The sequence below is a fragment of the Anas acuta genome, chromosome 6 (genome assembly GCF_963932015.1).
Source record: "Anas acuta chromosome 6, bAnaAcu1.1, whole genome shotgun sequence".
In the NCBI taxonomy this organism is placed as follows: domain Eukaryota; kingdom Metazoa; phylum Chordata; class Aves; order Anseriformes; family Anatidae; genus Anas; species Anas acuta.
The window spans coordinates 35,158,122-35,170,228 of NC_088984.1; the positions used below are offsets into that span (position 1 = coordinate 35,158,122).

Consider the following 12,107-nt stretch of genomic DNA (forward strand, 5'->3'; position numbering starts at 1 on the left):
TAAAGGTTGAGGCATTTGTGAGCAGGTTTTCATAGATTTTAATATAAGTAAGGTGCCAAAATGGCTTCTGGGACAACACAAAGCTATAAATCATTTATCTCAGCAGTTATTAGATTTATATGTTATCTATGACAAGTTTCTGAGAGACAATTGGCTCAACTTTGAGGGACATGTGGGACCTTTCCATGAGGTATGGGGGGGGGAAATTCCTCACAAAGCTGATAGTTGCAGGCTGTATAATTCAGGTTTTATTTAAATAAATAAATAAATATAAATAAATAAAGTCAGCTTTTATACAGAAATCAATTGGATAAATTGTCATTTTTCTAATCTTCAGAAACTGACAAAATTATTGGTCTCTTACAGGGTGCTGCTGGTTTCCCTGGTGCTCGTGGTCTACCTGGTCCCCCTGGTAACAATGTAAGTTGTATTCTTACCTTGCAGATATCTTTAGACTTATTAATCTTGATTAAGTTGGATGTAGCATGATATGAATAGTGCACAATCAAAGTTATCTTGAATATGATGTTTGTGCCTAGAGAAAAACTTCTACTAAAGAGAGTTTACTCTCCCTCTGTACAAAATCAATCTGTTTTTATTTGCTTTAAAGATTAAGCAAATACAAAGAATAAGATGTATTTTCCCCTTTTTAATAAAAATTACAAATGATTCATTGTACTGTAACTAAGACCTGAGAAAACATCTATTATATTTGAATAAAATAATTTTTTGTTGTTTTATTGTTAACGACAGATACAGATATTGCTAAATAATAAGAAAAGTAGGATTTTATTTAACGTTAACATTAAAGTCAATGCAATTCTTCCCATTGATTATCTAAGCTACTGAAGGATCAATGCAGTAAATGTGTAGCACTGTTTCAGATGATAATACAGCTCATGCTCTTATTTTCAAAATGTTTAGGGTAGTCCAGGTCCCCCTGGTAATGCAGGGCCTGCCGGCAAGGATGGGCCTCCTGGACCCCCTGGTAATGCTGGTCCTCCTGGCAGTTCAGGATCTCCTGGAGTAAGAGGTGAGCCTGGCCCACCAGGTGAAAAAGGGACACCAGGCCCTCGTGGAGAAAGGGTGAGTACATGGCAAGCTGGGGCCTGTTATACCGATAGGTAGGGATTCTGTTTTGTCCCCTTGTACTCAGCCACACCTCAAGTACTGTGTTCAGTTTTGGGCACCTCAGTACACGAAGGACATTGAAGCTCTGGAATGTGTCTAGAGAAGGGTTATGAAGCTGGTGAAGGGCCTGGAGCATAAGCCCTATAGGGAGCGGCTGAGCAAACTGGGTTGTTTAGTCTGGTGAAGAGGAAGCTCAGGGGAGACCTCGTTGCTCTCTACAGCTACTGGAAAGGAAGGTGTGGGGAGCTGGGGGTCAGCCTCGTCTCACAGGTAACTAACAGGTGATAGGACTAGAGGGAATGGTCTCAAATTGCACCAGGGGAGGTTTAGGTTGGAAATTAGGAGAAAATTCTTCTCAAAGTGCAGTCAGGCATTGGAATGGGTTCCCCAGGGAGGTGCTGGCATCACTGTCCCTGGGGGTGTTCAAGGAAAGTTTGGATGTGGTGCTTAGGGACATGGTTTAGTGGGTGACATTGGTAGTAGGGTGATGGCTGGACAAGATGAGCTTGGAGGTCCTGTCCAACTTCAATGAGTCTATGATCAAGAACCTGAAGCCATCTTCCTGAATGTCAAATATGCTCAGTGTTGACTGACCTTTCTCTCAAACAGGGGGCACCTGGCGACCCCGGTCCTCAAGGTATCATTGGGAGCCGCGGTAACACGGGTTTGCCAGGTCCACGTGGCCTCCCTGGAGCAGCTGGCATGGCCGGTAGCAAGGTGAGTGTGCATTCACTGAAATGATAGCCTCCAAATTAGTGCAATGACTGTAATCCAGCAGTTAAAAATAGTCTAGTCACAGTAATTAATGTTATACTTCTTAATGCTTTTTAATCCATTTATTTGCATTTACAACCATAAGATCAGGCTTCAAAACATCCACTGGACAGCTATGGGATGTGAGGTTGTCTTTAGTCTCTAATACCAAGACTTTTGGATCAGATTCATTAGAAGTAAATAACGAGACAGCAAACTGAACGTGAGTCAGCAGTGTGTGCCTGGCAGCCAAAATAGCTGACCATACCCTGAGGCACCTCTTTTCTCTTGTTCCAAATACTCAAAATCACTAAAGTCACACTGGCACTTCATTTTATCAGGTCGCCTTCATAATCACTGTATATTTTGCTAAAGATGTATAACATGATGGCATTTCATAAGCACATTATCTACAATTAAATTTCTTCCCTCTTTCTTTAGGGTGAAGACGGTAAACCAGGCGTCAATGGTGTTCCAGGAGAACGTGGTGCTCCTGGTCCACAAGGTCCTATGGGACAAAGAGGCTTACCTGGAGAGCCCGGCAGAGACGTAAGTGGATGTGTTAGGCCTTCCTGATAGCTTGTGAGATATATACAGAAGACTCAGGAAGTAACAATGTTTTAAGGTTCATAAAGCTTCCCTCAAGCACCTGAGGGATGATGTCCTGTGCAGATTGCCTTCTCATGTTAGGAGAAAGTACAATCTTTGTTTTACGTTTTACCACCAGTGGACCATGTCTCTGTCTCACTTGGAACTGAACAAGAGACTTCACTGCCCATGCACTTACAAAATAAAATGTCCAATAAATAGTTCATGGGCCCCTCCACCTCCAGAAACACTTTGTTTTTTGAAAACCCTTGCTCTGATGAGCACTATTTCAATTTGCTAGAAAACATGGTGATTTTTCATACTCTAGTTTATAAACAAACTATACCACACTGTTGTTTTTTTCCAGGGTAACCCTGGATCGGATGGCTTGCCTGGACGCGATGGATCCCCAGGAGGCAAAGTAAGGACTGAGCACTGTCTTTAGATTGTCATCTCTGTGTAATATTGGCAATATAGGTAGTTAGTTCTGTGCCGCATAACTTGTTCCTCAATCCTGTTACACTCCAAAGAATGCAGTCTTTACATTGAAATTCTATAAAACGTTAAATTTCTTTCTCTATTTGCTGTTACCATCTGCAGGGTGACCGTGGTGAAAGTGGCCCTCCTGGAGCTCCAGGACCTCCTGGTCACCCTGGGCCTGCAGGAAACAATGGTGCCCCTGGAAAAGCTGGTGAAAGAGGATTTCAGGTAAAACCAAAACAAATAGCCAACTGCTTATTTATGTACCTTTCCTGTTGAAAATTGAAAAGTCAATTTCATGCAGTAATAGAAGTGGAAGTTTGGAAGACTGATACTATAACTATCTGTATTTGTTTCTGCCCTCGTTTCTTGGCATTGAGGGCCACTTTATAAAAATATCAAGGGGAAAGACATCACAGTTTATATTGCAGATAACTATGTATACAGTAAACTCAAAATTCACATGCCTAAGATGCCAAAAAGCACATCGTCCCACCAGGCCATTAGTTTTCATCCCATATAATGTTCATTCAATGTAAGCAGCCTTATTTATTAAACTAAGGGAGTAATTTTGGAAGTATTAAAGTTATTTTTCTGAAGCGCTGACACCAGCACTGGGTGCACTGAGCACCTCACAAATTGAAAAAGGAGTCTTCTGCATGAGGTATGCATTGGTGCATATGAGCAGCTGAGTAAGAATAACTTTGGTAGGAAAAGCAACTGATCAAAATTCTTATTGATTATATATATAGTGTGTGTAGCTTTTCCTTGTCTCTGGCTTTGAAGATACTCATCTGGAAATAAAAAGGTGGTCTAGTCGATTGCAACGAATCCATTCTATCTTGTTCTTATTGTGTTACAGGGTCCACCTGGCCCTCCTGGCTCTGCTGGTCCTGCTGGTGCTCGTGGTCCTGCTGTAAGTCACATTTAAAGTATTTGTGATAAAACACATTCACTGTTTCCTGAGATTTCGTCATGATTCTCATTTCTTTCTATGCTCCTTTTATTGCAAATCTACTCTTGAAGGGTCCTCAAGGTCCTCGTGGTGATAAAGGTGAAACTGGTGAACGAGGCAGCGCAGGCATCAAGGGTCATAGAGGATTTCCTGGTACCCCTGGTCTCCCTGGTCCTCCTGTGAGTATTTTGCATTGGATTAGGAATTTCATCTGTGTTCTTAATTTATGTGGTTTGCATCTCAGGTAACTAGTTGGCTTTAGCTAATTCACAGAGGAGAGAAACAAATACAAAGAAATGACTTGCGTAATTTAATTGTCATATATGTTGAAAAGTTCATGTTCCTGAATCAACCTGAAAAAGTATTAAAAGAACTGGAAGAAGCTGCAAGGAGCTAGAGCTGAATTTGCTAAAATTCCTTTTAGTTTTGTGTCTTTCTGACTTAATAAATAAATAAATAAATAAATAAAACACGTTCTTTGTACTCATATATATATAGGCAATTCCTGATTAAATTGTCAGAGATAATATATATATATATATATATATATATATATATATATGTTAGGCATCTAAATCCATTTAAAAAAAAAAAGCTGCTTGGAGTTTAAAGATGTCTTCTGTCAGGCATCTTTCACAGTAATTAATATCAGAGCATAATGGGCATGAAGTTGTAAACTACTGACTTGTAAACATGCATTACCATTTGGAACAGTTCTTAATAGCTAATATTGCAGGGTAAGAGACAAGCATGCCCTAGGTTTTTACGACAAATAAAAACTTAAAGAGGGGGTTATAGTGGAAAGAACTCTTAATAGCATGCATGGTAGAAGTGAGAATCAAGAAACTAAAAAGCATCTAGTTATTCTACCAATGATGGCAAGATTATGGAAGTTTTAACTATAAATGCCACCTATGTAAATCTATTTAATAACACACCATTATCTTATTGAGTCACTTATGAGTAAAAAGAAGTCTGATAAATTATTTCAATTAATACATTATTTCAATTTATTCTCAATGAGAAGATGAATCATTTTAAAACACATGATTTAGCTCTTTGAATACAAGATACCATTCTAAGCTTGTTGATGTCCATTGGCTGTCTTGCATTTTGGATAATATCACTTTTTTTTTTTTTATTAAGAGAACATTTGGTAACTTTTACTGGTACAAGAGTGACAACTATTCTTTCTCATACCTGACATAGTCCTCTCATAAACTTGTATTTCATACAATCATAAAGATGTTTTCAGTGTATTTTTTTAAGGCACATCCAGCTAGCTGTAAAAGATTACTGGAATGACTTACATACCTGTTCCTCATAGGGTCCCCTGGGTCCACAAGGTGCAATTGGAAGTCCAGGATCTTCAGGTGCAAGGGTAAGAAAAACTCCTTACTTAGGATAACTGGAGGAAAGATTCAGCATGTTTAAAAAATAATAATAATATTAAAATGACCATCTTAACAGGCAACTGCTGAAAAAAAAGAAAACACCTGATAAACTGTACAGAAATTTTAGAAAGCTCTCACAAATATTTTTGAATTAAGACTATCTGGTAAGCAATTTTTACCATAATATATGCATTCACCTTTGTTCTAGGGTCCCCCAGGACCAGCTGGGCCCCCTGGAAAAGATGGTACAAGCGGCTATCCAGGTCCAATTGGTCCTCCTGGCCCCCGTGGTAACAGAGGTGAAAGTGGCCCTGCAGTAAGTAAACTGTGCACACTCAAACACTTCTTTAGCAATTGTTCATTAAACAAAAGCTCTCTCCCATTTAAATATCTCCCTCAGAAAATTCTGTACTTCATGGACTGAGCTTGTGGTAGGACAGACCAATCTGTCAAGCCTAAGTCCAAAAAAAAACAGATAAGTTGTAGTTCAGTGTAACTACTGATGCATTGGGTGTTAGTCCCAGATAATTATTGACTTTTCTGTGTACGTTGGGAAGATAGAATCTCCACTTCAGAGAACAGCTTCCCTTTGTGTCTTAAAAAAGGGCTTTCTTAAATTCCTCCAAAGAGACCAGCACCGTAGAGGTCGCCAGCATAGCTTGTGGCACTACTTACAAAGCCAAGAAATAGCCCATCCTCTGGATTTTGGTGAAAAGGGTTCCACCTTCCTAAAGCTTAAGTAGAAGGAGGACAGTCACAGCCTGACAAAATTAGGAAAAGAAAATTCCAAGTTTAGGAAAATATTATTTTCCTAACAAATATTCATTCATAAAGAAATGTTTGCCTGGAATGTCTAACATATTTAATGTCACTTGCTATGAAAAAATAAGTAAATGAAATGAGTTTGTTTTTTTTTAAGATTAGGGTCCACACAGATTTATAGTTCTAACCTGTGATCTCTACTCAGCATCATGTTCCACTGTTTCTGTTTAGGGTCCACCAGGCCAACCTGGTCTTCCTGGGCCTTCTGGTCCTCCCGGTCCATGTTGCGGTGGTGGTGTAGCTTCCCTGGGTGCTGGTGAAAAAGGTCCAGTAGGCTACGGATATGAATATCGAGATGAGCCAAAGGAAAATGACATCAACCTGAGTGAGATCATGTCTTCAATGAAATCAATCAACAACCAGATTGAAAATATCATTAGTCCTGATGGATCACGAAAGAATCCAGCTCGTAACTGCAGAGATCTGAAATTCTGCCATCCTGATCTTAAGAGTGGTATGCAAAGTTTTTATTGCGCTAATGGTAGCAGGTCTAGATCTTTCCTGAATATTATTGTCTTTGAATATTTAAAGACTCAGAGATATGCTATAAAAAGTATCTAATTTGTTCTACAAATGTCATGATAAAGTTGGTAAACACAATAATCATTTAAATACCCTGCATTTATACAGTATATACACTGATTTCAGTTCACTCCTTACATACTTATAAGTGAAAATTTGCTTAAATCCCTTTCAAAAAAAAGTTCTATATTTAAGTGTCTTTTAACGCTATTCACATAAAATCAGTGTATTTTTATATAGTCTTATTTTCTGAAATAGATATAAGCCTAATGTCATACAGTTGAATTCTTCTCCAAATACATGTATATTAAGTCCCTGAACACTCACTCTTTTTACCACCTGTAGGAGAGTACTGGATTGATCCTAATCAAGGCTGCAAGATGGATGCTATTAAAGTATACTGTAATATGGAAACTGGTGAGACATGCCTCTCTGCTAACCCCAGCACTGTGCCAAGGAAAAACTGGTGGACCAGTGAAAACAGTGGAAAGAAACATGTTTGGTTTGGAGAGTCTATGAATGGAGGCTTCCAGGTGAGAAATTAACACTGTTAGTAGCCAAAAAGGTAGTACATATAATGTACTCATATACATCACAATTTACTAAGACATAACCCTGAAATTAAACTGAACTAACTATTTAATGGGTAAATAGTAATTACATAAACCAGCTCTAGGCATGACTAACTGAAAACCTTTTGCTTACGTTTTGTGCTCTTCAGTTCAGCTACGGTGATCCTGACCTCCCAGAGGATGTCTCAGAAGTTCAGCTGGCGTTCCTCCGCATCCTCTCCAGCCGTGCCTCCCAGAACATTACCTACCACTGCAAGAACAGCATTGCCTACATGGATCAAGCCAGCGGGAACGTTAAAAAAGCTCTGAAGCTGATGAGCTCTGTGGAAACTGAGATCAAGGCTGAAGGAAACAGCAAATATATGTATGCAGTTCTGGAAGACGGCTGTACTGTAAGTAAACAAGACTTTAGTGTGGTAGTCTAATAAATAACTCCTGCTAGAGTACTAGGCCCAGAATAAAGGGGGAGAGAGCCTTGAAAGATCTTGGTCCTGGGAAAGGACACATTTGCAACTGTAGAAAGTTGCACACACTCCCAATTAAATCTGTACTTTACAGACATCTTGCTCTAGAGCCAAAGACATTTAGAGGCCCACAGTGAAGTCGTGGGGACCAAGCTTTGATCCCAATCTCATGTCAAATCTAAAACTAACAGCAGCAGTAAGTGAATCATCTCAGTCATTCAAGAAATTCAAGGCTAGCAAAGTCAAGCCAGTCGCATAGGCTATGATTATGGGAATGCACAAACCCAAGTATTTTGCATGTTCAACTGTGCCTCCTTTACTGCAGCAGAAAGTACTGGAGAAAAACAGTAACATAAATGAGCATGCTAATCTTTCACTGCTGCCTTTTCAGTAATAAATACTAAACACGAGATATTATTTCTGCCTCCTTCTAGGATCCCAAAACACTAACAACCTGTAGATTAGCAACATACAAGGACACCCGCATGCATCTACTTCACAGCCATTTTGTGGCCATTCTTAAAATATGAACATGAAGAGCTACTTCATTACTGCTAGCACTCTGACCTGTAGCCAAAAAAACTTTCCCTGCTGCATAGCCATTTGTACAACCTCTCAGCACACCAAGCATATTTCAGTACTAAGTCAGGGCACTGCTCCAGAGTACCCAGCTGTCATCAGGGATCCCATCCATTCTTAGCAGAAACGTCTAAAACACCATCTAGTGTCGGACCAGAAATTAAGAATGGCTATCAACGTATTAATTTCTAAGGAGATTATGTCCTGTTTTTATGATGCTGAAAGGAATAAAGTAATATGGAAAGATAAAGTAGAAAATGCAGTAAACTATAGGATAACGTTTATATAGCCCAACATTGATTTCTAACATTTTTCTACTTATTTCATTTCACAGAAACACACTGGTGAATGGGGTAAAACAGTCTTTGAATACAGAACACGCAAGACAATGAGGTTGCCTGTGGTTGATATTGCACCTATAGATATTGGTGGTCCTGATCAAGAATTTGGCGTGGACATTGGCCCGGTCTGCTTCTTATAAATCGAAGATCCTGCTCTTTCTGAAACCCCAGCAAACAGATTCACACTCCAACTGTGCTCCTTTGTTTTAACCTTGTCAGCTAGTACAGATGACCATCTGTATCCCAGTTATTTATTAACAAAATTTCTGGGGGAAAATTAATTTGATATCAAGGGTTATTTTTTTTTTCGCTATTACACAAAATACAGTAAAAATGCTTTTTGCTCTTTTTTTTTTTTTTTTTACCAAATTCCATCTTCAGAACATGTCTCCGTGGTGCTATAATAAAACTTCAACACTTAATAAAACAACACTGTGTTCTATTAGTTGAATGTTAGCCAATTTACAAAGCACTGATTGCTCCCAGTACCAAAGTTTACCCTTCTTTCTAAGATGCAGTCCATAAAGCTAGAAAGACTCCCCTGTTTCAACTACCTCAACATGGACAGAAACTGGGATGTCTGATGAGTCAAACCAGAAAAAAAAAAATCCATCAAAAATCAGTCAAAACACATTAAACCCATTGGTTAAGTCAGTGGAATAATTTGGTACAAAAATCTGTTATTGCTGTACTGATTAGCTGTGAAAAAGTACAGTGTATTTTAAGAGCTTAATACCTTAATGGCAGTTGTCACCGTAATTTTATTGTTGGATTGTATTCTGTTATCAAAGGTGCTTCTCTACTTTCCTGTCATTGCTGGTCAAGACCACTAAAATTAGGGAAGTGTAAAAGACTAATATGATGGTGCTAATGTATTTTTCACTCCTAACTCTGCAAGTCAGGGTTATTGACTTGCTTTTTAAAACAAAATATAAGGATTAAAAGCAATTGTAAATGTCTCCTGTCAAAGATTGTCATTGGCATGTCATTGCTCAGAATTTTTTCCCTTCACTGTAAAAGTCAATAAAGAAGCAAAATTGTGAACTTCTTTTTTCACGTTAACACATTTATAGTGTTGAAGGTTAACCATCTTTGTAAGCTTTTATATGGTTGTTGGTCTATTCCTTACAGAGACACATAATAAAATATCTTAATAAAACTCCTTGTTTCATAAAACTGACTTTTTAATTTTACTGTTTGTACTTTTTCCCTCAAACAAACTAATAAGGTAAGACAAATTACAACAAATTAATAAGGTAACTTGTACTATGTTAACTGTTTTTCTCGGATAATTTTGCTTGAAGGCAAACCTTGTAATCCTAAGGAATGCAATTTATGGCATCATACAATGAAATTTTCTTACTTTTTCCACTCTTCTTCCAGGCTCATGTTTTCAAGCACGGTGAACGTCTCTGACCATCAGCCTGGATTCATTTCTGACAGAAAGAACCAGAACAGTACCCGTGCACCTAGACAGTTCAGTTTGGAGGAAACACAAGAGTTTAATTACTTCTCCACTCAAAACCGTGCCTCAGTCTAAACAGGCCATTGTAGGCTGCTTATATAAAATGCCTCAAGGGTCTTCTACAGTGCAGGCTACTGGCATTGGTTATTTTGATACAGCTGACAACCTAAGCATCTCCATATTGTTTATAGCTGATAGAGATGCGCAGCTCAGTCATCTCTTGACCTTAACAAAAGCTCAAGTTGTTGCAATTACCTCAGTACTTTGATGGTGTCTGAGCTTCAGGCCAGAAGAAAGAAATTAGCCACACAGCAGAATCCTGGCTGTGAAACCTCTCCCACAGGTAGAGATTGATTGATAGACTTGACTCAGTCTTTACCATGCCAGAGGAGCCAGAGAAAACAGCCAGAATTACTGCACCACCATGCATCACCTCAGAGTCCAGGGTGATGAAGGCCACTCCTACAACAAGGTCAGACAACAAAACTTACTTAAGGGAAAAAAATTATAAAGTCTTAAATGTTCTTGCTGATGACTGACTGCAAATCGGGCATTCTCTAAAAATACTTTCTAGATTGGACCAAGCAGGAAAAATAAGTGGAGAAATGCTGAAGGTTTTTTAAGAAACCTCAGTAGGCTTGGGGCTGAGCCAAGATACCGGCCTGCTCTAGCTTCACGGAATTTGGACAGGCCCACACAGAACCAGAGCACTGAAGGTCTAGGAAGACTTTGCCAGCACAAATACAGTATCAATGCAGACATGACTGTACTTACAACACAAAAAAATAGTGCCAGCAATTCATTAAAAAATATTGGCTCTCACAGGAAAACTCCCCATTTTATAATGAAAATAGCTACCGTTTGTGGAAGATGGGAAGTACATGTAACATTAGTCTGACATACATTACATGGTGGGAAGTCTGATAATTGGAACTGAACTTTTACAAAAGCAGTTCTTAGGAATGATAGCTGATGGAAAAATGCATTGGAAAAGCCTGTTCTCAACACACATGACAGAGAAAAATAGCCTCTAATCTCCATTACTACCGTGGCTGATTGTATGACGGCTAATAATTACTCAACCTAAGTAATTTACTTAATTCAAATAACATTCATTTTTTTCAGAAGGTCACTACTTAGGCCAATATTGATTCTGATACTTCTGCCCTTTTATAGGAAGGCCTTTGAGACAAGGGAAATATGAAATAGACCACGTTGATAAAAAAAAAAGAGTTATCCTACAAAATAAGGATAGCCTTTGGAAGACTTAGGTTTCTAGTCCCGTTTCTTACTCTTATTGTATCAGTCTGCAAATGGCTCCAATTTTTATTTTACATGGTAAATATAATAACAACAATAGCAATAACAACAACAACAGTAATAAATCTTACCTGCAACTTCAAGGCTAGCAGCACCGTTACTCACCGCTATAGACAGAGCATCAAGATCACAGTAGTTGTGGAAATAACCCCATTTTGCAGAGGTTACAACAATTAGAGAACTTTCAAAGATGCATGGAAACACCAACACTTGCTTTCAAGCTCTAAACTGATTTTAGCACATATTCAAGCATGTCTTCATTTGGTATATAAATTCCAATTTGTACTAGGGTCACCAAATAAGAATATTTTGCTTGCAATGGATAACATGCCCATTTCAACCAAGACCTTAGTGGTTCTTTGAAAAATCATGTAAATGTCTTGTGACCTTAGAAAGCACAGGAAAGAAATCAGGCCTGACAGGTTATGATTTTTAAATTAAGCACTTCTCTTCCAGAACTGTGAGTAAGGAGGCATTTGTTGCACAAATCCTAAGCTACAGAAGTGTAGGAAATCTTTTTCCTCATATTTAGCATTTTAATTCAGCATGTGGTTGTAATTATATCTTATGATCTTAAAGACAATCTACAAACCTAAAATACTGAGAAAGATATTTTGAAGGATATTTTTCATATATCAGATATTTCATATTTATTTCCGATAGGGAACCTTCTCAGCATAACATCTCAGCTGTTTCTGCCCACCTGTTTACCATGAGGAGG

At 38.5% G+C, this 12,107-nt stretch overlaps 1 protein-coding gene across 2 annotated transcripts in view; it reads left to right on the forward strand.

Moving 5' to 3' along the window:
• Positions 1-9,781, forward strand: part of COL3A1 (collagen type III alpha 1 chain) — a 50,031-nt gene extending 40,250 nt beyond the window's left edge. For both annotated transcript variants that reach the window (XM_068686487.1, XM_068686488.1), the window contains 14 exons: positions 367-420; positions 925-1,086; positions 1,741-1,848; positions 2,326-2,433; positions 2,840-2,893; positions 3,073-3,180; positions 3,815-3,868; positions 3,979-4,086; positions 5,235-5,288; positions 5,510-5,617; positions 6,295-6,577; positions 6,991-7,178; positions 7,367-7,609; positions 8,595-9,781. In XM_068686487.1, coding sequence (XP_068542588.1) covers positions 367-420; positions 925-1,086; positions 1,741-1,848; positions 2,326-2,433; positions 2,840-2,893; positions 3,073-3,180; positions 3,815-3,868; positions 3,979-4,086; positions 5,235-5,288; positions 5,510-5,617; positions 6,295-6,577; positions 6,991-7,178; positions 7,367-7,609; positions 8,595-8,741 — 1,779 coding nt within the window. In that variant the 3' untranslated portion in view covers positions 8,742-9,781. The remainder of the gene's footprint in view (positions 1-366; positions 421-924; positions 1,087-1,740; positions 1,849-2,325; positions 2,434-2,839; positions 2,894-3,072; positions 3,181-3,814; positions 3,869-3,978; positions 4,087-5,234; positions 5,289-5,509; positions 5,618-6,294; positions 6,578-6,990; positions 7,179-7,366; positions 7,610-8,594) is intronic.
• The last annotated feature ends 2,326 nt before the right edge of the window (positions 9,782-12,107 follow it).